The sequence below is a fragment of the Malaya genurostris genome, chromosome 2 (genome assembly GCF_030247185.1).
Source record: "Malaya genurostris strain Urasoe2022 chromosome 2, Malgen_1.1, whole genome shotgun sequence".
NCBI classification, from domain to species: domain Eukaryota; kingdom Metazoa; phylum Arthropoda; class Insecta; order Diptera; family Culicidae; genus Malaya; species Malaya genurostris.
Window position 1 is genome coordinate 143,538,567 of NC_080571.1, and position 27,970 is coordinate 143,566,536.

Below are 27,970 nucleotides of genomic sequence, written 5' to 3' on the forward strand. Positions count from 1 at the left end.
CCGCGTCTACGTGCCAGCTCGTGAAGTCGAAATCGACGGTGTGGTCACCGATTCGAGTTTGACTTGCGAGGATATTCTTAAGTACGGGGCGGGTTGTTTTAAAGACCCCTCACTTAAGAGTGACCTTCGCCGGCTCGGCATTGCCCAACTACATCCTCTTGGACCGGGTTCGTTTGCCTATTCGTTTATTTGTACCCCGGATAATGAATTGTACCAATTGCAAACAACTGGGGCATACAGCTACCCATTGCAGCAATAAGCCACGTTGTGCTAACTGTGGGGAAGCTCATGCGGACGGCTCTTGCGGTAAGGATGCTGGAAAGTGTCTCTACTGTAAGGAGGGTCCGCATGACCTCTCTGATTGTCCCGCTTACAAACTGCGAGGAGATCGGATGAAGCGTTCCCTGAAGGAACACTCCAAGCGTTCCTTTGCCGAGATGGTTAAGAGTGCCACCCCTCCTAAACAGGCAACGAATCCATATGCCTGCTTGTCAACTGACGAGAGCGATTCTGACGACCCTTTGGAAGGTCCATCTTCAGCGGTCCCTCATAGCTGTAGGAAAAGAATGAATAAATCTTCTCATAAGCTACCTAGTAAGGGTTCGAAGGTGTCTTCCGAAGGGCTTCGAAAAGTTACAGCTAACGGGAATCGGGAAAAATCACCGAAGCAAAAAGCTCCTGGTCTCGGAAAACTCAATTCCGAGATGGAATTCCCACCGCTTCCAGGGACTAAAAAATCCCCAAGCGTCCCTGAAAATCCACCAGAGAACCAACTAGGTGCTGGACTTATAAAGTTCTCTGATGTTGTGGACTGGATTTTTACAACTTTCAATATTTCAGACCCTCTTAGAAGCATTTTAATTGCTTTCATGCCAACAGTAAAAACATATTTGAAGCAGTTGACTGCAAATTGGCCCCTTCTTTCAGCGATTGTATCTTTCGATGGCTAAATCATCCACCGAGGTCACGGATCTAATCACTGTTTTACAGTGGAATTGCAGAAGTATTATCCCAAAAATAGATTCATTTAAATTTCTAGTAAACAATCTGAAATGTGACGCATTTGCATTGTGCGAAACTTGGCTAACTTCTGAAATACCCTTAAACTTTCACGATTTTAACATTATTCGTCTGGATCGAGATAATCCCTATGGAGGAGTACTTTTGGGGATCAATAAGTGCTATTCTTTCTATCGCATTAACCTCCCCTCGATACCAGGTATTGAAGTTGTCGCATGTCATGTTACAATCAAAGGTAAGGACCTTTGCATTGCTTCCATCTACATTCCCCCAAGAGCCTCGGTTGGGCATCGGTGGCTCAGTGATATCGTAGAGCTCCTTCCTGCACCGACGTTGGTTTTAGGAGACTTTAACTCACACGGTACGGGATGGGGCTGTCTTCACGATGATAACAGATCAACTATGATCCATGATATCTGCGATAACTTCAATATGACAATCTTGAATACGGGAGAAATGACACGGATTCCTGCACCACCAGCAAGACCAAGTGCGCTGGATTTATCCCTTTGCTCGACATCGCTACGGTTGGATTGCACGTGGGAGGTAATTCCTGATCCCCACGGTAGCGATCATCTACCGATCGTAATATCAATCACCAGCGGCTCAAAACCATCGAAGACAATCAATGTTTCGTATGACCTCACACGAAATATTGATTGGAATAGCTATGCGACCTCGATATCTGAGAAACTTGAAAGAACTCAACAACTTCCTCCGGAGGAAGAGTACACGTTTTTGGCTGGCTTGATTCTCGACACCGCGACTCAAGCTCAGACGAAACGTGTACCCGGCGCGAAAACTAACATCCGTCCTCCCAACCCGTGGTGGGACAAAGAGTGCACAAATTTAAACGCGGAGAGAGCCTCCGCGTATAAAATATTCAGAAAAAATGGAACACCTGATAATTACCGGAATTACGCGGCGTTAGACGTTAAAACTAAGAACTTGATTAGAGCCAAGAAACGCGGTTACTGGCGTCGGTTTATAGACGGCTTAACGAAAGAAACATCTATGAGTACTCTTTGGAACACAGCCCGACGAATGCGCAATCATAACACCACGAATGAAAGCGAGGAATATTCCAACCGCTGGATATTCGATTTCGCTAAAAAAGTATGCCCAGACTCTGTTCCGGAACAGAAGATCACCCGCGCCGCGACACCAAATACAAACGAAACACCGTTTTCGATGGTAGAGCTCTCACTTGCACTCTTGTCATGTAACAATAAAGCCCCGGGATTAGACAGAATAAAATTCAACTTGTTGAAAAATCTGCCAGACCCCGCCAAAAGGCGCTTGTTGAGTTTATTCAATAAGTTCCTTGAGGACAACATTGTTCCACATGACTGGAGACAAGTGAAAGTGATCGCCATTCAAAAACCAGGAAAATCAGCCTCCGATCACAATTCGTATCGGCCGATTGCTATGCTTTCCTGTATCCGGAAATTGTTCGAAAAAATGATTCTCTTCCGTCTAGACAATTGGGTCGAAACTAATGGCTTACTTTCAGATACACAATTTGGTTTCCGCAGGGGTAAAGGAACGAACGATTGTCTTGCGTTGCTCTCAACAGAAATTCAAATGGCATTTGCTCGTAAAGAACAAATGGCGTCAGTTTTCCTAGACATTAAGGGGGCTTTTGACTCAGTTTCTATAAATATCTTATCTGAGAAGCTGCATCAGCATGGTCTTTCGCCAGTTTTGAACAACTTTTTACATAATCTATTGTCTGAGAACCACATGTATTTCACGCATGGTGATTTGTCGACAATACGATTCAGTTACATGGGTCTTCCTCAGGGCTCATGCTTAAGCCCCCTTCTATACAATTTTTAAGTAAACGACATCGATAAATGTATCAACACATCTTGCACGCTAAGACAACTTGCCGACGACAGCGTTGTGTCTATTATAGGACCCAAAGCTGGCGATCTGCAAGGGCCGTTACAAGATACTCTTGTCAACTTATCCACATGGGCTCTTCAAATGGGTATCGAATTCTCTACGGAGAAAACTGAGCTGGTTGTATTTTCGAGAAAGCGAGAACCAGCACAATTACAGCTTCAACTAGGGGGTGAAACCATAGCTCAGGTCTTCACATTTAAATATCTCGGGGTCTGGTTCGACTCCAAAGGCACCTGGGGATGTCACATTGGGTATCTGAAAAGAAAATGCCAACAAAGAATCAACTTTCTTCGTACAATAACCGGGTCGTGGTGGGGTGCCCATCCAGGAGACCTGATCAGGCTGTACCAAACAACGATATTGTCCGTGATGGAATACGGATGCTTTTGCTTCCGATCCGCGGCGAACACTCATTTCATCATGCTGGAAAGAATTCAGTATCGTTGTTTGCGTATTGCCTTGGGTTGCATGCAATCGACTCATACGATGAGCCTCGAAGTGCTGGCGGGTGTTCTCCCATTGAAAAACCGGTTCTGGGATCTCTCATATCGTTTGCTCATTCGATGCGACATTTTGAATCCTCTGGTGATTGAAAATTTCGAAAGGTTAGTTGAGCTTAATTCTCAAACCCGTTTTATGTCCTTGTATTTTGATTACATGGCTCAGAATATTAATCCTTCTTCGTTTGTTTCCAACCGTGCTCATTTCTTGGATACTTCTGATTCTACTGTGTTTTTCGACACATCCATGAGAGAAGAAATTCGTGGAATTCCGGCTCACGTGCGCCCTCAAGTGGCCCCAAATATTTTTTATAATAAATTTAAAACAGTCAACTGTGAAAAGGTGTTTTACACTGACGGATCAAACATTAACAAGTCCACAGGCTTCGGCATCTTCAATCAAAACATCACCGCTTCTTACAAACTCAGTGATCCGGCTTCAGTTTACGTCGCAGAATTAGCTGCTATTCAGTACACCCTCGAGATCATTGAAACCTTGCCCAAAGACCATTACTTCATTGTCACGGACAGTCTAAGCTCAATAGAAGCTCTCCGGGCAATGAAGCCAGGAAAGTATCCCCCATATTTCCTGGGGAAAATACGGGAACATTTGAGTACTTTATCTGAACGGTCTTATTTAATACATTAGTCTGGGTCCCTTCGCATTGTTCCATTCCGGGCAATGAAAAGGCAGACTCATTGGCTAAAGTGGGCGCATTAGAAGGTGATATTTATGAAAGACCAATCTGCTTCAATGAATTTTTCAGTATTTCTCGTCAGAAAACTCTCGAAAGTTGGCAAACTTCATGGACGAATGACGAACTGGGACGATGGCTACACTCCATTATCCCTAAGGTATCGAAGAAAACTTGGTTCAAGGGGATGAACGTGAGTCGTGATTTCATTCGCGTTATGTCACGACTCATGTCAAATCACTATACATTCAACGCACATCTCCGGCGTATCGGGATCGTGGAGAACGGGCTCTGCACCTGTGGCGACGGTTATCAGGACATCGAGCATGTCGTGTGGTCGTGCGTAGAGTATCGCGACGCCAGGTCGAAGCTACTGGAATCCCTCAGGGCCCGAGGTAGACCGCCTGAGGTTCCGGTTCGGGATGTGTTGGCGAGTCGGGATAGTTCATATATGCTTCTCATATACCAGTTTCTCAAACACATTAATTTACAAGTGTAATCTGTTACATCTGGCTTAGAAAGTTCCTCCTATTTATCGACGTTGTTTCGACTGTGGCTAAGAATTATTTCTCAACTGCAGGTTCGACACTAACTTCCGCCGATTATCCCGATTCCTCATCTGTCCACCATCTTCATCGGAACTAACAAGATCTTTTTGCTGTCACTAACCTCCGCTTCCCCCCTCCCCGTCTCTTCACCATCTCGATGTCAACTAATTAGATCTCTGTCGTTTTTAGTCATTTCATTTCCATATCCCCTTTTTACTCCGTTTTACGCAATATTTACTTCGCTATATTTTTTTTCATTTTCTTCTGTAACAACACCATCAGCGCCCACGGAAACTTATCAACAGCATGCGGGCCACCCGCCGGGTATTCGTAACCTGGGGGTGTTTCCCGCGGACCCACACGGACCGAAGAATGCGGCCAATATGAATATTCACCAACGCCATATGGAAGACTCTCATGAAATATTCAGATCACCGGCCGATCACCACATGAAGGCTGGATCTGCCAAAGTCAACCACTGCGACCCAAATATGACATTACTTAATGATACAACCCTAGTTTTAAGTTAGTCGTAAATTTTAAATTAGTAAAAGCCCTTGGCATCTTAGAGCTTAAGCAGTGTGCCTCAAACATTATATTCTTGAATAAAAAAAAAAAACAGGCGTCCTGTAAACAATCAACGCGCAAGAATGTTCCACAGAAGGATGAAATTAATTTCCCACGGCTCCCACCGAAGAGGGATATTCCAAATTTGCCGCCAATTCCTCACAGCAATCCAAAAGATTCAGCAGCTGGATCACAAAAAGATTCTTCCTCCAAAATCCCTCCAGGATGGGGCAATAATAAACCACAAGCAAAAGATGACTCTGGTGACTTATTCTCTGCTGAACAACTGATCGTCATTTTTGAAGCAATGACAACAAAACTACGAAACTGCAGAGCGCGGTTAGATCAAATCAACGCCTTAGGCAAATTCATCACCGAATATGCAATATAATGATTTGGTAAATTGGAATGCTTCCGACTTTCTTCAAAGGAAGAATTCCAGTTCGTGCTCGCATCTCAGCCAACTCAGTCGAAAATCGTTTGCGGTCGAAGCAAAAGAAACAAAGACAATACAGTGCAGTGAGCAATAGAGTGTACGGAATGGTCAAATACGATTTAACAAAGCCTGAAACTTGGCCAACAAGACCAAATTCAATTTGTTAAGATTTCAAGCGTTGCAAAGTTAGACCAGCAGCAAATGAAATTGAAATCTTACTTAAAGAACGAATGCATCTAAACGCTAATAATGTAACTGAGATTCATTTCAACAAGGCGTCTAACTGCGTGTACATTATGTTTAAACGTGAAAGCAATGCAATTGCATTCGCTTCGGTTAACAACGAGGTGCACAGCGTTGAGTGTGACAACATTAAATACAAAATTCCTGTGCACATGGTGGACAATGCCATACAAGTACGCGTGCATGACCTTCCCCGCAGAATAGCGATCATGCGTTCAGGAAATCATGTCGCAGTACGGTGTAGTTCTTTCCATTGAAAGAGAAGTATGGCGGAATTTTTTCCCCGGCATCCGGAATGGCGTACGAGTGGTACGTATGCAACTACGTAAGGCAATTCCATCATACATCATTTGTGGTCAAGGTGGGACACATCCATGTAAAACGCTGATTACCAATGAAAATCAACTGGTTACATGTCAGTTTGGTGAACAACCTGCACACTACGGTAAACCTTGCACTGAAACTGCAAAAAGAACATCTTCAACCAAAGACAAGGTCAACCGTTCAACAACGAAAACTAGTGAGCGTAGTACTCCTGTTTCACCATCAAATCAACCAACAACTGCAACCAATGTACAACAAGGCGCTTCTACAGCAACTAGCAACGAGCTCAAGACTGCGAACAACAAGGAAAACGAATAGAAGGCTCGACAGGACAACTACCAGAGGAGGGTGAGTTGCCATTGCCATTAAACGATCAAATCAGCACAGGCTTCTGTCAGCCTTTAAATTGCAACTTGTAGAAGCCATCGAAATTGAGATTACAACGACGATGGGACCCATCATCATTGCAGCGTGCTGCCCCAAACAAATCAATCTTCGAGGTGGTACGTGTGCATCATTGAAGCGAGATCTGGCTATGCTCACTCGATGACAGAACAAATTCATCACTGCTGGAGACCTGAACGCACGACATGAGCTGTGGGGAAACAAAAGACAGAATCGAAACGGATTCGTACTTGCCGAAGATTACGAAGCAGGGCAGTACAACATCCTCGCTCCTGATCAACCAACGCGACTTTACAGATCGGGAGTTCATTCCATTTTGGATATATTCATCAGCAACATCGCTATAGACAGCTCTCCAGTTGTCTTCAACGAGCTATCTTCCAACCACTTTCCAGTAATATTGTCGTTGGGATCTCCACCAGAAACAGTGCCTAGTGCACCAGTTTCAACAAATCGCCGACCAACTTGTTAATATCAATTTGCCACTTGATTCCCCGATGGAAATCGATGCAGCCCTACCTTCCTTCCAGCATTCAATCACAATCGCTCGTGATAGGATGGTACAGTACAACATATGCCGAGTTCCTCTCTTCAAATTGGCAGTGTCACCAAGAAACTCAGCCGACCTCGAAATATCTACCGGAGGCAGTATCAACGAACTGGCATCCTAGATAAGAAGACTTCTTATAACAACTTAACCAGGATAATACAGGAAAGGATATCTGAACTTCACAACAGGAACTTCCAGCAAAAGCTTCGAGAAATTCTTCCACATTCAAAGCCCTTCTGGTCCTTAACGAAGGTGCTTAAGAAAAAACCGAAGCCTATTCCTCCTCTGATGTCACCCCAGGACGCAGCTGAAGGAATACCTTTTAAAACACCAATAGAGAAGACAAATGCGCTAGCCCAGCAGTTTGTGTGTTCTCACAATTTAGGACTCAACATTGTTAGTCCACATGAAAGAGCCGTTGCTGATAGCGTAGCTGAGGTTGACCAATCAAACAGCTTGGTTCCTGAGGAAACTAGGGTCACTGCGAATGAGCTGATGGCTATTGTGAAAAAATCCAAAAATATGAACGCCCCCGGTTTCGACAACACATTCAACATTGAGCTGAAGCATTTGAGTATTCGCTCATTTGTCTTCTTAGCTAAAATTTTTAACAGGTGCTGGGAACTTGGTTATTTCCTTCAAAGTGAAAGTTAGGTAAAGTTATTCCAGTTTTGAAACCGGGGAAAGATCCTTCCTTATCCAAGAGCTATCGGCCCATCAGCTTACTCTCTGACCTATCCAAGCTGTTTGAAAAGTCAATACAAAGGCGAATTCTTGCTTTCGCAGATGAACACGATATATTACTAATAAGAACAGTTTGGGTTTAGGAAAGGAAGATCCACCATCCATCAACTCTCAAGGGTTACCAACATCATCCAGCAAAACAAATCAGTGTCCAAAGCGACTGCCATGGCAATGTTGGATATTGAAAAGGCATTCGATAATGTGTGGCACGATGGCCTGCTGTTTAAACTGCATCGATTTAATTTTCCCATGTATCCTATTGAAATTATCAAAAATTATCTTGCAGATAGAGTATTCCACTTTTCTCTGAATAATGCACTTTCAGAAAGATTTACTATTCCTGCTGGTGTACCCAAGGAAGTATCCTAGGTCCCATCCAATACAACATTTTTACATCACACATCCCACCTCTTCCGGGTGGTGGTGTTCTGTCACAATTTGCTGATGATACTGCCATTCTTTACAAAGGTCGTGTCATTAATACTCTGAAGAATAAATTACAGGCAGGTCTGGACGCTCTAACTGAATATTTTACAAGCTGAAAAATTTTGATCAATGCAGCAAAAACTCAGATCATCTTGTTTCTACATTCAAGATTTCGAAAACTTGTTCCATCAGACAAATGCCGAATACGATTCGGTGATGAGGCCATCCAATGGTCCGAAGAAGTTATCTATCTAGGACTCACCTTTGACAGACATCTGCTATTCAGGTCACATGTTGACAAAATCGTTCAAAAATGCAGCATACTCATTAGGTCTCTGTATCCGCTGATTTGTAGAACATCTAAACTGTGCCTGAAGAATCAGATGGCTGTCTATAAACAAATCATCTACACCGCAATGGAATCCGCAGTCCCTGTTTGGCGGGGCTGTGCACGAACACGCAAACTTAATCTTCAGTGCATTCAAAGTAAGATCTTAAAGATGATTCTAAATCTACTCCCCTGGACAAGGACTAGTGAAGTACATGAGATGGCCTCCCTGAATATACTAGAACAGAAATTAGTACAATACTGCACGAAATTTGAAGAGAGGTGCTCAATCTCTGAAATACAAATAATTCAAAATTTGTACGTATTAGGTTAGGGATAGTTATAAGTAGGTAGATATTTTATAAATAATTAAAATAAATATTATGATTAAACATTAGTATGTGTAACAAGAATAACTAAAACACCTAATATTAATAACGAATCGTATGAACGACAAAGATGAAAGGCCAAAGGGTCAAAACACTTGTACTGTAAAATGTTGATGTAATACACAAAAATAAGATCAATAAATAGATATTTATGCAAACAAAAATTCAAAAATTGGATCAGTTTGGATTCTATCGCCACTGCGAGAAGATTGTGTGTCGTTTGAAAAGCTAGTTTCGCTGCCGACAAGAGCCATTACGTCACAGCTGCCAGTTGTTTGCATCCTTGAAAAAGCAACGAAAAGACTACAATGGTGGAGAGCATCACACGAAATCAGCCGTTCTAATGGCTCTACAAATTTTCGAAAGAGCTATTAGAATTTCTTGCTCGCAAATCGAAGGCAAAGTTTGCATCGTTACTAAAACATTCAGTTACGACTCACGCTATGCGAAAATGAAATTAGAACAGTTAGGGGACGGATATAGCGTGATGGGATAGTCGATGCCTTTCACGCAGCCCGCCTGGGTTCGATTCCCAACCCCGCACATAGGGTCAGAAAGTTTTTCTGGTCCGAAGAGGCGAATGACCTAAGATGTTAAAGCCTCTATAATTGAAACAAAAAAAAATTTAGAACACATTTTTCTACTAGTATGGGTGTCGTTTTCAAACATGCCGTGCGAAACAGAGTTGCCACGTATACAGATCAATCTGTATTAACACATTCAATTATGGGGCAGCAGGGACATTGTATAAGGGCTTGACGACCCCTCCCCCGGCAACTACGAGTTGTAGGGCTTGCCTAGGATGCGGTGGGGTTTGGCAGTGGGCTCTGCTAATCCTCTATAAAAAGCTGCATGTCCTACTAAAGCGATCGTGTGCGCTCAAAGCGCACAGGCCCAGCAAGAGTGCCGACTCGGCACGTTAGGACTAACGCCAGTGAGGTCCTAACTATGGCATACTGGCTACTACACCATCCATGGGTACGATACGGTAGATCAAAATATATAGAGAAGCTAGGGCTGACAGTTGCGGTATTCTACTCCTTCAGTAAAGCAAGGTGGAACCGGATTGAAATGGCGAGTAGTCTAATGCCGCAGCTGCCTTCCGTCCCATAAAACCGTGACTGAGCGTAAAGCCAACCCTCGCATGGCCTCACTTCACCGCATAGGTAACCATGGGATCATGATAGCGGCTACTTTCGGCTGGGTTTGACGGTAGCCATGAGGGGGACATGTATAAACATGAGTTATACACCATCAACATCGGTGTCGAGTAAGGAGATAAACTGGTTCGCAAGAGGGGGTTAGAGGAGGTCTCCATCCAGAACGGGTGCAAGAGAGGAGAGTGAGGCGGTAGCTGAGGGGACGAACGACAGCAATGCCCGTGGCAATCCAGTGGACCAGCCCGAATCCCGGGAGCAAGTGATGGAAGTAGTTTAGCCGAGTATGACAGCGGTCATAGAACAACTCGACGCGATTATTGAATTCACGCAGGAGAAATCCAACATCAGCAAGGAGCTGAAGGTGAACTTGCTGAAGCTACGTAAGGCCGTGAACGTAGCTAAAAGGGACCAAGAGGCGTTGTTAGTGCGGCTAGAGGGTGGCGGAAAGTCGGAGAAGTGTTCTCAAACAGAGCCCTTCACCTTCGATACCGATAAAAAACAGGAGGCGGTCGACTATGCGCTCCGGCTCACGATTGAGCGGAATAAACAGCGCCAGAAACGCGCCAGGGATTCTCCAGGAAGTAAACGCCTGACTCCCAAGGCCAAAAGGAGTAAAGACCATGGCGGAAATGATGAGACGAAGGAACGTGGCGAGGGGCTCAACCCAAACCTCGGCACTCGATCCCCGGATCCGAGCCATGTAAGCGAACCCGGCGAGAATCCATGGCTGAAGGTCACTAAGAAGAAAAGAGTCCCAAAAGATGCTAGGCCCATTCCTGGGAGGAGGACTAGGGACAAAGGCGAGGCTTTGTTGGTTAAGGCCGACAAGGAAAAGTACGCCGATGTGCTCAAGGCCATGCGGAGTGAGGCAAAGCTAGCCGAGCTTGGCAAAGAGGTTAGCAGCATATGTCGCACGAAAACGGGAGAGGTGCTGCTCGAGCTAAAAAGGGAGCACAGGTGGATGGAACGGAACTTGTTGCGTTGACCCAACAAGTCTTGGGCGACACGGCCGAAGTTAGAGCCCTGCGTAGCGAGGTTGCACTACAGTGCAAACGGTTGAATGAATTCGCCACCGCAGAAGAACTGGCCATGGCCATCAAGGAATCCATCCGTATGAGGAAAGGACCAAAGGGCACCCAGATAGCTACATTCAAGCTATCGGCCACGGATGCTAACTAGGTTCTCAAAGTGGGCAGGCTAAAGGTCGGATGGTCGGTATGCCTAGTGACCGCTTACCAACCGCCGGTGGTTGACATGTGCTTCAGGTGTTTCGAATCTAGCCACAAGTCGTGAGACTGCAAAGGCCCAGACCGGAGCAACCTCTGCAAGCGTTGAGGCGGCGAGGGGCACAAGGCGTATGCATGTGAAAGAACGCCACGTTGCTATGCGCGAGCAAGAAGAGGGCAACAAACCATGTCATGGGCGGATCTACTAGTCCAACAAGTGGAGGGAGTAAAACAACATGCAAGTAGCACAGCTGAATCTAAATCACTGTGCAGCTGGCCAGCAACTGCTGTACCAGTCAGTGGCGGAATGGGGCATTGATGTCGCGATTCTCTCGGATCCCTATCGCACACCAGTAGATAACGGGAACTGGGTGTAAGACGAATCCAAGACTGTGGCGATCTTGCCGACTGGTCGATACATAGTGCAAGAGGTGGTGAAAACGCAAGCGGAGGGAGTAGCGATAGCGAAGGTAAACGGAGTGTATAGTGTAGCTGCTACGCTCCACCGAGATGGTCAATAGACCAGTTCACCCGGATGGTCGACATGTTGACCGCAGACCTGGTGGGTCGGAAGCCGGTGGTGATAGCCGGAGTTACTGGCAGGAGTGGCAGTTTCGATCCTCAGGTACGGCAGCCCGGTATGGGCGTCGGCACTGAATGTGGAACGCAACGCACAGATGATGGAGTGTACGCATAGACTGATGTGTCTTCGCGTGATCAGTGCATACCGCACTGTATCGAAGGACGCGGCCTGCGTTTTTGCAAGTATGATGCTTATCTGTCTGATAGTGAAGGAAGACGTGGAGTGCTACAGCATGCGAGGAGACAGCACGCCCGTAGGGCCTCCAAAGCCGCTTCTCTACGCAGATGGCAACAAGAGTTGGACAGCTCAACCAAGGGTAGGTGGACACATCGGCTCATACCTAGGGTCTCGAGTTGGTTAGATAGACCTCACGGAGAAATGAACTTCGGCCTGACGCAATTCCTCACAGGAGACGGGTGCTTTAGATGGTACCTCCACAGGTTCGGCCAAGCGACGTCCCCTGTATGTCCTGGCTACCCAGACGAGATCGAGACGGCAGAACACGTCCTGATCGCATGTTCCCGTTTCGCGGCTCACAGAAGTGAGCTACTGGAGGCTTGCGGCATTGACACCACACCGGAGAACCTGATCCAGAGAATGTGCCACTGCGTAGAGAACTCTAACGCAGTGTCGACCGTGGCATCCCAAATTGCGGGCATAATTCAGCGGAAATGGAGTGCAGAACAACAACAGGCAGCCGCGACCGCTAGCCGCGTGCAACCGTAGTAGGCTCAAGAGGGATCAGCGAATAAACCTCGGTCCGAGAGAACCTACTTCGCCGGGGAGCTCTTCGTCGGAGTAGTCTAGATTCATCGTCGGGGACTAGACGAGTAGTACGTAAAACTGTTAGGATCGTCAGGGCGCCAGTGAACCGGGAGCTATCCTCCAACCGGAATCACTGGATCGACCCAGGCATCCTCTCGGTCGGGCGTTGACGGGAATCGAAAGCGTCGGTTTCGGGAGGGCCTCTGTCGTCCGGGAACTATCCGTCGGTGAAGGTTCTAATCTTTTTGGCGGAGACTAGTCGAGTAGTTCCGCGACGTAGCCTCAGTTTTGGGTCGTCGAGGCGCCAGTGAACCGGAAGTTACCCTCCAGCCGGCATCACTGGACCGACCTCGTCATCCAACTGGTCGATTCCTCGAGAGCAGGATGTTGATCCCAATTCTGCATAAATCTGGGGAGAGTATTGTGAGCACCCATAGCCTTCCACCCCGAAGTAATACCTAGCGGTGGTGCCGAGGAGGTACGGTTGGAGATCCAAGGTTGGGTAGTCCTTTGAAGAGTCCCACACTCCGTGCGTAAATGCATTTCACCTTGTAAAAAAAACACATTCAATTACGACAGTAACGCTGTCTCGCAATACAAAAAGGCGGGTGGGTAATGTCAGAGACATAACTGGATGTCGTGAATACGAAAACAACTGACATGTTCCTTAACACTTCCGAATATCAATTGTATGAATTATGCACGCATTCCCCTTTTTCACATTTTTCGCAAAAACAAAGAAAGCTTCACTTGATCTCGATTACTGTGAATTTCACACAGCGAAAAGTGCACAAATCTAAGCAAACTGTTCTTGATATGTAGTAAACTGAGGATATTTCCCTACGATTTGCAAAAAACAAATCCTAATAGTTCTTTAGAAAACTTTTAGAGCCATTAGAACGGCTGATATTGTGCAATGCTCTCCATCGTTGTTTTTTTTTTTCAATGCTAATGACTGGCAGCTGTGACGTAATCGCTCTTGTCGAAAGCGTGCAGACAACACAAAACACATCTGCTCGCAGTGGCGATACAATCCAAACTGATTCAAGTTTTGTTGAGAGGCTTGTTTCTACCTGATTTCGTTTGTAGCTTTTTCACTAATGGGCGGTCCTAACGGCTATAAAAATAGCCGCATACAGAATTTTAATGTCGATTATTTCATTTCGGATTTGCATATTTTATTGAAAGAAACTATCAATATGCTGAAGGGACTCGTTTCTAGCATTCACAAGGACCAAATTGAGGAACTCCCGCTGCTGCTGCTGGCTGGTCCTCTCGCCTTGATGGCCAGCAAGCGAATGAGAGATGCGACCTGAGCGTTTGAGGTTTTTATTAACCACGCAGAAGGTGCATTCTCTCTCGCTGCTGGTTAACTTCCGCTTCTGCTGCTGGCTGGTCCTCTCGCCTTGATGGCCAGCAAGCGAATGAGAGATGCGACCTGAGCGTTTGAGGTTTTTATTAACCACGCAGAAGGTGCATTCCCTCTCGCTGCTGGTTAACTCCCGCTGCTGCTGCTGGCTGGTCCTCGCGCTTCGATGGCCAGCAAGCGAATGAGAGATGCGACCTGAGCGTTTGAGGTTTTTATTAACCACGCAGAAGGTGCATTCTCTCTCGCTGCTGGTTAACTCCCGCTGCTGCTGCTGGCTGGTCCTCGCGCTTCGATGGCCAGCAAGCGAATGAGAGATGCGACCTGAGCGTTTGAGGTTTTTATTAACCACGCAGAAGGTGCATTCTCTCTCGCTGCTGGTTAACTCCCGCTGCTGCTGCTGGCTGGTCCTCGCGCTTCGATGGCCAGCAAGCGAATGAGAGATGCGACCTGAGCGTTTGAGGTTTTTATTAACCACGCAGAAGGTGCATTCCCTCTCGCTGCTGGTTAACTCCCGCTGCTGCTGCTGGCTGGTCCTCGCGCTTCGATGGCCAGCAAGCGAATGAGAGATGCGACCTGAGCGTTTGAGGTTTTTATTAACCACGCAGAAGGTGCATTCTCTGTCGCTGCTGGTTGATGATTCCACTCCCACGACGTCTGCTTCCATCGAACGCACGAAAAGAAATGATCGATTTTCGACCACGGTTCCCCTTTTATACGCATTCAGTTGAAGATATGTGCCTGACTATCTCAAAATCGTCGTCCTTGCGCGAAAAACCCAAGCGAAAGTAAAAAGTTTTCCGCGTTGTTTTCAAATTTTAAGAAAACTTAATTTTTGAGTTGTTTGTGGTTATCGCACACTGTTCAAAATATTATCCTGAATTCCTGATCATATTTTTGATGAAATGGTGAAAGAATTATGTTGCTATCATTAATACAAGTCGAGATATTCGCGATTAAGTTCTGCCCATTCTTCCATATGGCTAATTTTGAAAAGGCGCTCCATAGTAAAGTAAGTCGTATTCACGACAAAATTCTTTCACTATTTCATCAAAAATATGATCAGGAATTAAGGATAATATTTTGAACAGTGTGAGATAACCACAAACAACTCAAAAATAAAGTTTTCTGAAAATTTTAAAACAACGCGGAAAACTCTTTACTTTTGCTTGGGTTTTTCGCGCAAGGACGACAATTTTGAGGTAGTCAGGCACATATCTTCAACTGAACGTTATAAAAGGGGAACCGTGGTCGAAAATCGATCATTTCTTCTTGTGCGTTGGATGGAAGCAGACGTCGGGACGAGAAGACGTATTCGGCGGCATCGGAGAGCGCACCTCCTGCGTGGTTAAAAACCTCAAACGCTCAGGTCGTTGTTCTTATTTGCCTTCCGGTCGTCAAGGCGAGAAGACGCATTAAACCAGTTTCGCATCATTTGGCACTGCGAGCAGATGTGTCGGTTTGTACGCAAAGCTAGTTTCAATTCAAGCAAGAACGATTGCATCAGCTGCTGGTGGTTTGCATTGGAGAGAAAGAAATCAAAAAACGAAAAGTGGATAACATTATACAAAATCAGCTGTTCTAAGGGCTCTAAATGTTATCTAAATTAAGATTACTTCTTTGCAAATCGAAGGTCGAAATCATCAGTTTAGTGAAAATCCAAAATAATTTGATTTGCTCCGTGCACTTTTCGCTATGCGAAAATCTTTCGAGATAAATGTTGCGAACTGTGCTAAATATCGTAGAATATTCCACAATTTGGTCCTTCTAAAAGGCAGAAATGAATCCTGTACAGCATCTTGATAGTTTCTTTCAATGAAATATGCTAATCCGAAATTAGATAATCGACGTCAAAAATCGTTGAAAATTTTAGTAGTGAAAAGGGGGAAAGTTTCGCAATTCACACAATCGATCAACTATCAATTCGAATTCGAAAATGTAAAGAAATCGTGTCAGTTTTGTTCATATTCACGACATCCAGCTATGTCTCTGACATTACACACCCGTACTTTTTTTATTTAGAACACATCTTTATACTAGTATGGGTGTCGTCTCGAAACATGCCGTGCGAAACAAGGTTGCCACATATACAGATTAACATGTATTTTACTTCTCCTGAACAATACAGACTTAAATGTTGCGAAGAAAAAAAATCCTAACACCGTAATGTACTCTCTAAGAGAGAGAGATAAGATTCTAAATTGAATTATAAATAAATAGTGCTGAACTCCTCATCTGAAGGCAAATTTTCTAAAAATAGCGATTCCTCATTCTGGATACAGCCTTCATTAAAAGTGCTTGTTATGGCGCGATCACGAAATCTTCAGGCAAAATATCTTGTTAACCATCGCAAGAAGAAGCGACAGCTGCCTCCATTGGAACCTTCTGAAGAAGAACCGAGTCGTCTTTCGAGACGAGTACGTCAGGTAGGAGCAGTGTCCAGCGATGACCTGGAAGCTCCAAGCGAGTCGATGAATGCTGGAGTGAGCGGGAGTCGGTTTTGATTGGAAGCCGATATGGTATGTTTATGTTAAATTTCACTATCATGTCTGGCATATTTTTTAATATAGTTATTGATTATAACTGTTTGTTTACTTGTCTTGAACATACTTCTGATGTTTTGTTTTTAATCATTGCTTTTCTCTATTTTGAATTCGTGCCAGATTTTTCAATACTAATTATGAAGTGCTAGTGATAATGTTACGGATAGCGGAGTTAAAGTGCTTGATACATTCCAACAGTTTCCTATCTTGGTGATTAACTATAATAACTAATATTATTATTAAAACTATTGTTTGGATCGACAATATATTTCAGAGCAGGCCATTGCAATTGGCTCTTACTGAAGAATCAAAAGTATTCGTACTCAAAAGTTTACAAAAAATAACTAAACTACAAATTTGTTGTACCTAGCCTCTATTAACATATTAAAAAGAAATCATTTCAAGCTCAGAACATACAGTTTCGGAATAGTATCAGAATGAAATGTATGATAGTTTATTTTTATTTCTTTACTAGCTGACCCATCGAACTTCGTCTCGCCGAATTGATTTTTTGCGTACAAACAAATTCCAGCGCTTTTTTTTTCCTGATTTCAATCAATCAATCTTCCATATGTTTGAAAAATAAACCTATCAGTTTATTCTACTTAAAATTGCAATTCAAGAAAAGCGAAAATCTTAGTCTAAAACTTTTCCGTTTTCCTTAAAACTACTCGAGTAAAACTATTTCAGTTTCAGCTTACTTCCACTGACACATTTGATTAGCAACAAACACATTCCTACATGGATTTCCTCTTGCAGAAATTATTGCGATACAAAGATTTACGTACCTTCTATAAGTTAACCCGCAAAATGGGAACCTTTAATTTAACACGCGAAAGGCAATGGATATGGATTTGTTGTTAAAAAAGATTGTTTGAAATTCAATCGTTCAAGCTACTTTGATAAACTGGTTGCTCTGCATATATGAATACATAGATCTATGACATACGTACCAAATAAAATGTACGTAATATACAAATCACCAACACAAGTTAACCTAGTTTACTCTTGATCCTTAATGTATCTTTCCATTATTTTACTGATTACTTGGCTGCGATGAATTCATCAAAAAAATTGTGAATACCTTATGATCAGAAAAGAACCGGAATTTTCAATCGGTAAACTTTTATTCTCTCAACGTTGGCAACACTTTTATACACATTCTGTCAAATTCTAACGCATATCGTACGATTAGTTTTTGTTTGGCGTCTATACAAAGAAGTTGAAAATTGTTCGTGTGGCGATTTTTATAATGGATGAAAATTAAGCGAATGCACCGATCACCATATCATCTTTTGAGTCAGTGCATCGAACAACGATTGTAGATCTCTCTCAAACTATGGTTTCGATATATGGAATAAAAAGTGAAGCAAAAATAACTAAGATGACTACTTTAAATTGATTCCACAAATTTACAAAAGCTGCCCTCGCGACTTGTAGTTCGTCACTTCTCGCTAGTCTGGTGATATTATTTAATCGTGTATGATGAATGTTCGTAGCGTGACAATTTCGATTAACAATTTAGCGATAAAACTTTATTTTTACTTTTAATTTAGGACTTCTGGTCAGTCAGTAATTATTTAGTAAATTTTTGACATATCAGAGACTCGGATGTTTCGCATCGCTAAGTTTGTCTTCTCTGGTAGAAGGTAAAAGTTTAGATGCGAGAAACCTTCTCCTTACTTAAGGGGTAGGGTATAAATGATGATAAATATCATCATTTTTGCGATTTTTTTTCAGAATTATCGTTCAACAAAATAAATTCAAATGTTTTGCATGATGAAAAGCATTATTCAAACAACATTTTGTAATTTTTTCGTGGAAAAATGTTGAGAAATAAGTCGGTGAAGAGGTATTTTTAGGACGCTTCTTAAAAATCATTATTTGCGGTGTCCACTGTATTTCAGCGCAGACTAATCAGAAGTGAACAAATCAAACCAGCGTAGTTAGAGTAAAAGTTTTTCTAGACCCCAACGTCTCTGTTTGATTTTTTAAATTTTTGGTGGTTGTTCAAAGTGCAAACTACGATTTTTCACGAAAAAATCCGCCGTTTCGTAGTTACAAAATCTCCCCAAAGTACCAAACAACGAAAAGCAAAACGTTGGAGTCTGGTTTTTTATATGTAGAAAGTGTGTGCAAAATATGAAAAAAATTGGTGCAGTAGTTTTTGAATGACGATGGACACGAACTTTTAAAACCTGTGTTAGAGGAAAACGCGTTTTAAGTATTTTGTCTATGAAATCAATGGAAACAATTTATTACTCAAGGGTCAAACATTTTCAAAAAATCATATATTTTTCTTTTATAATTTGTTATAATGAAACATTTCAAGAATATTTTGTCAAGTTTTTAAGTCAATCGAAGCAGAAATCTTAAACCTGTGCTCCGGGCTCTTACTTCTTCGCTGTATAAGATGAATATAGATGAAGGCCCATAACTTGCTGAGTTTTGTTCTGATAGGCTTGAAAATTTCACAGAATATTCTTGAAATGTTTTACTATCAGAAAATACAAAGAAAAAAACCGCCCGCCCCTTAAACGAACCTTGTTACATCGAATTTTTCCGCACTTTATCTTCAAAGCCTTACTCTTCCTTGAGTACGATGGTTCTACATTTTCCATATTCTATCGCATCTCACAATCTCTAGTTAGTTTGATATTGTTAAAAAACCTAACGATAAAATTAGTAATTCTTGGACATACGAAAGTTCAAGTTAACATTCCTTTAAATATTGTGTCCATTAACTTTTACATGAACACTGAATTCGTTTAATAGTTTTATCAATAGTCGTCTCATTAGTCGACACCACATAATTTTGTTTAGTACCCCACCTACAATTAACGAATGGTGGAGTTCGGTACTGAGAATCTATATCAGAAAGTTTTATATGAAAATAATGTGCAATTCTTCTGTTATAGCAGAGTGAACATGAGGAGTGATTGTACCAGTATTCAGCTTATCGTTCGAATCGATGCATAAAATCGCATAACTAATGGTTTTCCATCCACCAGAATTTATCCGACGCGAACGAACTTCAGCAAGCTAAATGCAAGACAAACCTCTTTGTTTGATCTCATTATTTAAACAGGAGAATCATATCATTGATTCGTACCAAAATCGTTCTATAATGTGATTTGTTCAACTCACGCCTACGATGGCCAACAATAATCATCTAACTGATTACATTGCACACAATGCATCTTCTGGTAAACAATATCAGACTTTTTGATCCTTTTTACGGTATAGTTAGAGGACTCATATGCGTTCCACCATTAAATCATTTGGCAAGCAATAATGTTGATACCCAATCAAGCACGTGGCTCGGAATGACGAACCACATTAATCAAATACGCATGTGAAAACTTCACACAAAACAACTCGTTTCGCGCCAAACGATTTTTTCTACGATCTAGTACTCTTTCCTTAGACATCCAAACACTTATGCAACTCGTTATGCGCCAAACACCTATCGATGATCTAGCAATCATTGGCGACTTTTTCAGTGGAAAATTCCATTGTCCATACAAAATAACTTTATTGGTTTTTCCCACTTTTCCGGTAAATTTTCCTAATTTTTTTGATGTACGAACCCGGTGGGGGTAAAAACTGATCAAACAAAAAAAAAAGCATCTCAATCCGTCCATCCGTTCTTACGTGATGCGATTACAAAGAATGATCTCTGCATTTTTATATATATAGATAGATATGATGTGTATTTATGAAAGGGCTGATCGTGAGTTCAAAAAGCGATAATAAGTTTGGTGTAGTGTGTAGCGTTTGCGATCGATTATGGTTTCGAAATGATTTGAAAACTATTAACAGAGATCAGAAAAATTTGCTTATCACATTGGCTTCTTTTGAACCTATAAATAGCTTTAGAGCATGTCAAACATGCCGAAGCAGTTTGGAACGTGGGGTTATATCAAACCTAGCGAAAACTAATGGTTTTGTATAACCCACTCGTCCGCTAGATATACCTCCACTTGATCCCATAAGTGAGAGACTCATCTCACCAAGGATATCTTTTATGCTAATACGCCGTTTGCGTCACGCAGCAGGTGTGTCTGAATGTTTGAATCTATTGATTCTCAAAGTGATTTCGAGCTTTTGATTGGGCAACAACAAATGCTCCTTTGGAATTTCAATAATATATAAAGTGTTTGCGGAAGAACTCTCATTTTCAGATATTTATTTCGGACATCCACACACTTTCAGGACTGATCTTCATGTTACACCATTTATGATGGCAACAAGTGAACTCAGGCGCCAGGATAGGTGAGGTGCCAAACCGAATCACCTATTGTATATGGCGACTTCGTGTTTCAGAAGGTTTGCACAGCACTTTTAAGTTAATGGGAACTGCGAATATAACTCGCGAAATTGTTGAAGAACCGAGAGTTCTTGGAGACTTGCATTGAACGTAATTTATCGTTTCTCAAGTCTAAGCATGATATTTTCGCTATGATTAGATAACTTGGAGGATCAACAATTTTCATGACTTTGAGTGCCAATGAAACTCGATGGCCCGAATTGTTAAAAAAATTATATAGACTTTCTGATTAACATATCTCTAATTTATCAAATCCAGTGGAGCAACTGACTGCTGTGCAGCGAGCTACACTCGTTAGTGAGGATAATGTCACTTGTTTCATTTATTTCAATAAACTTGTTTATACCTTGCTCAACATATTATCTTCGTCAAGATTTAGTCCCTTTGGCGAATATTATGTTATCGATTATTTCAAAAGAATAGAGTTTCAGTATCGTGGCAGTCCACATGCACATGCAGTCCACATCAATGGGTTGCAAAAAAAAAATTACTGTCAAACATGGATCTTCAATTTATTCTAGATGATCATGTGCTGCGTATGTTGTTGAATATGTTAATAAAACGAACAGAGGTATTAGTAACTTACAACTCGAATTAGTTAAGTTACAAGAAGAATACCCTGATCAATATTATGCTTCATTGCTGGAAAAAGTTAGTACAAAAATGCTAAATTCAGTAGAAACTTACTGCGTCAGCCAATGTCAGATGCAAGCCGGAATGTACAATTTATACCCATCATGTGGCCAGATGAACGTATAAAGTCTAGGAAACATACTAAACAAATAGACAAGGAAGGTATTGATGATGATGTTACCGATGTTTGGACGCTGAACATAGTGCAAAAATATGAAAAGCGTGCAGATCTCGATGACCTTTTTTTAACTTCTTAGCGTGTTACACGAAAGATAACAGTAACACGAATTCGTATAAGAAGCGGAATGCACCTTGCATAGTGCGATGGTTGAAATATAAAATATCTGAATTAAATAATCACAAGCGTGAAATGGTTCTTTTGTTTCTACCATTTCAATATGAAGCTTGTGATATTCTTGATCGTAACAAGTTCATTGATTTGTATGATCAAAATAAAACTATTATATTCGACAAGATAAAGGAATATGATTGTGATATTAAGTTCGAACAGATCGTCGAAGAATATCTTCGTGTTGCAGAAGAAAATAGAAGTGATGATCAACAAAAATCCAACGATAAACACAATGAGTACGTACGGGCCATAACTATGGAGCCCAACGATGATGATATAGAACAGTTGCCTACTGGTGCTCCGTCAGCTGTCATCAAAAAACGTACCAATGTCATGAGCAAACAGGTTTATTGTGCAATGATCAAGGCCACAAATGTCGATCAAAGAAAATTGATTTTACATTTGAATGATATTTTGCACGCTGTCGACAGGATGAACACGCCTTTGAAGAAATTTTTCACCGTACCGCAGGATGTGGTAAAACGTTTACTCTGAGAATATTGATGTAGACTTACATAATCGTTTTAGTCAAGGGCACAATTTGCTTAAAAACGCATATGTTGCCTGTGCATCAAAAGAGAAAGCAGCGGTAGCTATTGGAGGCTCTACAGTTCATTCTGCTTTTCGAATTTCAATGGCACGTAAAAGTAATTCAAAACTTGGGTTTGAAGCACTTCAACTGTATCGCAATGCTTTTGCAGGCGTTAAAGCGATTATTATCGACGACGTAAGCACGATTGCAGAACATCACTAGGAACTATGATGGTCCTTTTGGCGGAATTTATATACGCCCGAACCTCCATTTACGTAATAATGAGGACTACGTAAATCGAATTATGACGTAAAAAAAGTTTACGTTATTTGGAATTTTCGGAAAGTTTACGTTATTTGGAATTTTCGACGTAAAAAAAAAATATGTTAATTGGAATTTTCAACGTAAAAAAAGTTTTCCTTATGTATATGTATTCTTAGATATGTATAATATATTGGATAGTTATGGAACGAAAATTATGAGTATTTACAGGAAAATGATGTTCTAAGCAGCTTCAATTTCCGAGATGGCGACTTCCGGTTTATTGATATTCCTTGAAAACTCTTACAATACGGATATTTTCGGAACGGGTTTGATTAATGGATGTCGGAAAACGATATTTGATGTGGTTCTGAATTCCACGATGGCGACTTCCGGTTTATTATTATTCCTTGAAAACCCTTACAATATGGGTATTTTCGGAACGGGTTTGATGAGTACATGTATGAAAATGATATTTGAGGTGGTTCTCAATTCCAAGATGGCGACTTCCGGTTTATTAATATTCCTACAAATCTCTTACAATATGGGTATTTTCGGAACGGGTTTGATGAGTACATGTCGCAAAACGATATTTGATGTGGTTCTGAATTCCAAGATGGCGACTTCCGGTGTATTGATATTCCTTGAAAACACTTACAATATGGGTATTTTCGGAACGGGTTTGATGAGTACATGTCTGAAAATGATATTTGAGGTGGTTCTAAATTCCAAGATGGCGACTTCCGGTTTATTAATATTCCTAGAAATCTTTTACAATATGGGTATTTTCGGAACGGGTTTGATAAGTACATGTCGGAAAACGATATTTGATGTGGTTCTGAATTCCAAGATGGCGACTTCCGGTGTATTGATATTCCTTGAAAACACTTACAATATGGGTATTTTCGGAACGGGTTTGATGAGTACATGTCGGAAAATGATATTTGATGTAATTCTGAATTCCAAGATGGCGATTTCCGGTTCCTTAACATTCCTTGAAAACCCTTACAATATGGGTATTTTCGGAACGGGTTTGATGAGTACATGTCGATGAATGATATTTGAAGTGGTTCTGAATTCCAAGATGGCGACTTCCGGTTTATTGATATTCCTTGAAAACTCTTACAATATTGGTGTTTTCAGAACGAGTTTGATGAGTACATGTCGGAAAATGATATTTGAGGTGGTTCTGAATTCCAAGATGGCGACTTCCGGTTTATTGATATTTCTTGAAAACCTTACAATATTGGTATTTTCGGAACGTGTTTGATGAGTACATGTCGGAAAATGATATTTGAGGTGGTTCTGAATTCCAAGATGGCGACTTCCGCTTTAATGATATTTGTTGAAAACCCTTACAATATGGGTATTTTCGGAACGGGTTTGATGAGTACATGTCGGAAAATGATATTTGAGGTGGTTCTGAATTCCAAGATGGCGACTTCCGCTTTAATGATATTTCTTGAAAACCCTAACAATATGGGTATTTCCGGAACGGGTTTGATAAGTACATCTCGGAAAATGATGTTTAAAGTCATTTCAAAATCCAAGATCGTGTTCCTCAAAACTCGTAGCAAAATCACGTTGTTTGAGTAAATTGTATTACATTTGGTTCTCAGTTACAAAACAGATTTATTCTGAATTGAACTATGTTTGAAAGCATAATCTCAACGTCACTTATGAATGCATATAGTCTTATTTAATTCATTGAATGCAATTGAATTCAACATCTATTTCGATTTTGATCACTGTTGAGTCGTGTAAGTTCCATTTTTTTTTTGCGTTTCTCTATATAAAATATATAGATTTGAATGAAAACAAAAATTTGTTTAGAGCTCGGAAACACTTAGCGTTATATATCATTCATCTCAGCTTTATGAATGCTGAACTAAAACATCTTAGTTCTACTTTCAAACAACCCCAATTTTCCATCCAAAAGCGTTCAGTATATGTTTGAAACGTCGCCGACCGTACTAGTGAATAAACACAATAACCAAATTGATTTCGTCAAAAACTCATTGAGGGTGATTTTCGGACCTACCTGTACAATTTTTTGCCATATAAAAGGTTTGCTATCACCTCCTTTCGGGTGTAACACCTATTACCAGTCACCATGTGTTACATATATAGATAGTGGAAGGTATCAAGGGAGGACTATGACTTAAACAATGAAAACCTTAGTTACTCAATAAATTGAGAATTATATTAAACAATATTTGCAAAATACAGCCAATAAATTTTTACATTACATAAAACATTGAATCTTCCGTTTTCATGAAGTTGCACAGGTTGTGGCACACACAGGCTCACTTTTGACAAGCAGCTGGAGTGCAGAGTGGATCACTTGGACTCACAGTATATCACGTGATTTTTAGAGGCACAACATAGTTTGTTTTAAGCGACGGTTCCCATTTCGAAAATATTAATACTATGTAGGATACGATCAGCAATCCACTAATATTCAAACATTATTTTCTACGCAATATGCACTAAACCAGCTCCGAAAATACCCATATTGTAAGGGTTTTCAAGGAATGATATTAAATCGGAAGTCGCCATTTTGGAATTCAAAACCACCTCAAAGGTCGTTTTTCAACATGTACTTATCAAACCCGTACCGAAAATAACCATATTGTAAGGGGTTTCGAAGAATATCAATAAACCGGAAGTCGCCATCGTGGAATTCAAAACCACCTTAAACATCATTTTCCAGCATCTACTCATCAAACCCGTTCCGAAAATACCCATATTGTAAGGGTTTTCAAGGAATATCAATAAACCGGAAGTTGCCATTTTGGAATTCAGAACAACCTCAAACATCATTTTCCGACATCTACTCATCAAACCCGTTCCGAAAATATCCATATTGTAAGGGTTTTCAAGGAATATCAATAAACCGGAAGTCGCCATCCTGAAATTCAAAACCACCTCAAATATCATTTTCCGATATCTACTCATCAAAACTGTTCCGAAAATATCCATATTGTAAGGGTTTTCAAGGAATATCAATAAACCGGAAGTCGCCATCTTGGTACCCAGAACCACCTCTATCATCGTTTTCCGACATGTAATCATTAAACCCGTTCCGAAAATACCCATATTCTAGTAATTACCATGGAATATAAATGAGCCGGAAACGATTTTCATTGTATGCAAAAACCTCTTTTTACGAAGTATTTTCAACGTAAAAAAAGGTGGGTGGGTAATGTCAGAGACATAAGTGGATGTCGTGAATACGAAAACAACTGACATGTTCCTTAACACTTCCGAATATCAATTAGTTGATCAATTGTATGAATTATGCAAGTATTACCCTTTCCCACATTTTTCGCAAAAACAAAGAAGTGCACAAATCTAACTAAACTGTTCTAGATTTGCATTAAACTGAGGATATTTCCCTTCGATTTGCGAACAACAAATCCTAATAGTTCCTTAGAAAACTTTTAGAGCCATTAGAACGACTGATTTTGTGTAATGCTCTCCACCGTTACTTTTTCACAAATGCAAACAAAGGACTGGCAGCTGTGACGTAATCGCTTTTGTCGGAGGCGAAACTAGCTTTGCAAACTACACAAAATAGATTCGCTCGCCGAGGCGATAGAATCCAAACTGATCCAATTTTTGTTGAGAGGCTTGTTTTTACCTGATTTCGTTTGTAGCTTTTTCACTAATGGGCGGTCCTAACGGCTATAAAAAGTGCCGCATACAGAATTTGAATGTCGATTTTTTCATTTCGGATTTGCATTTCATTGAAAGAAACTATCCGGATACTGTACGGGATTCATTCCTGCCTTTCAGAAGGACTAAATTGTGGAACTCACTACGATATTAAACACTGCTCGGAACATTTTCTCGAACGATTTGTTGTACAGCAGCAGATATTTTGTTCTCTTTCTAAGATTGGTAATGGTTTACTTACTGATTCAGAAAATGAGCGTATTGAAAGCCGCTTTCGAACAGATAGTTGAAAGATTTTATACGGAAGCATTACGTGAACGAGAGGGCTACGATTCTATTGTCAACGATGTTTTCACAAGTTATCAAAATGCGGAACAACTAGCTAGTGCTAGATTAAAGATGCATAAGATGAGCGTAGTGGAAACAGGAGGTCTACCTTATCTATTACGGTTGACGCTTGGAATGCCTATATGATCTCAACTAACATTGATGTCGAAGATGTGCCAGTTAACGGGGCCATAGGAGAGCTTAAATTCTTCGATTATGGGTAAATTTTGAGAGAAATATTATCGGTGCCAGCTTAAAGATCAAATCTAGACCTTTGGTGTTTTCTAATCCAGGTCTATTGCAATTTAATTAAGTACCTATTTTAAAACTGTTGCTTTTGGAGAAGAATCGAGCGGTTCCGAAATTTTTAATCGTTTATTTTACTTCAATATGATTGATTAAAAACTTCCTAAAACAGCAGAATATCAATTCAATTCAGTACATGTGATAATTCAAATTCACTTACGTTTAGTTTTTTTTATACTCTTCTCCGTTTGCGATTATATAACCTTTCAATTTCACCAATAGGAACGATCATGACTATCATTGGGTTAACCTAACCTTGTGCACCTTTAAACAAGTCCTCCTAATACGTTTATCTAGCATATTATTGCAAATAACAAATTAACCTAATGTACAAATAATCAATATGTGAACCTACACCTCTTACCAAATTCCGCAATCCGTTTTTACTATATTTGTAGCATGAAATCAAAGCACACTTAGTTGCAACGAGTGAATAGTGCGTATCAGTGATTCGCTCAGATTGACGGAACTGAGATCAGAATTAAACTGACTATCCAGTCATAAACTATTCACAATCAGTGATGCACTTTTGGATTTTATCGATATGACGAATCATGGTTTTAGCTTAATCAGTATCAATGTTCAAAGCTTAAATGCTCATACTTCAGATATTTCAATTGACAATATACTAAGTAAAAGTAATATTTTAGCATTTAGCGAAACTTGGTTAGACAACTGTTCTGCAGTGAATATTACAGGTTATAATTGCATCGCCGAATATAAACGTTCTAATTGTAGAGCTGGTGGTGTTGCGTTTTACCTAAAGGACACTGTGTCTTTGATTGCTACTGTATGTATGTATGCATGCCACCATCAGTTCAAGGC

At 41.1% G+C, this 27,970-nt stretch overlaps 1 protein-coding gene across 2 annotated transcripts in view; it reads right to left on the reverse strand.

Annotated features, from left to right (window-relative positions):
* LOC131429963 (glutamate [NMDA] receptor subunit 1) overlaps positions 1-27,970 on the reverse strand; it is a 641,009-nt gene that overhangs the window by 510,497 nt on the left and 102,542 nt on the right. The window contains exon 1 of one of the 2 annotated variants that reach the window (XM_058594513.1): positions 8,629-8,656. The exons of the other annotated variant lie outside the window; for it this stretch is intronic. Within the exon in view, the coding sequence (XP_058450496.1) occupies positions 8,629-8,641 (13 nt within the window). The 5' untranslated portion in view covers positions 8,642-8,656. Of the gene's footprint in view, positions 1-8,628; positions 8,657-27,970 lie in introns of those variants that run through there. 2 annotated transcript variants of the gene reach the window in all.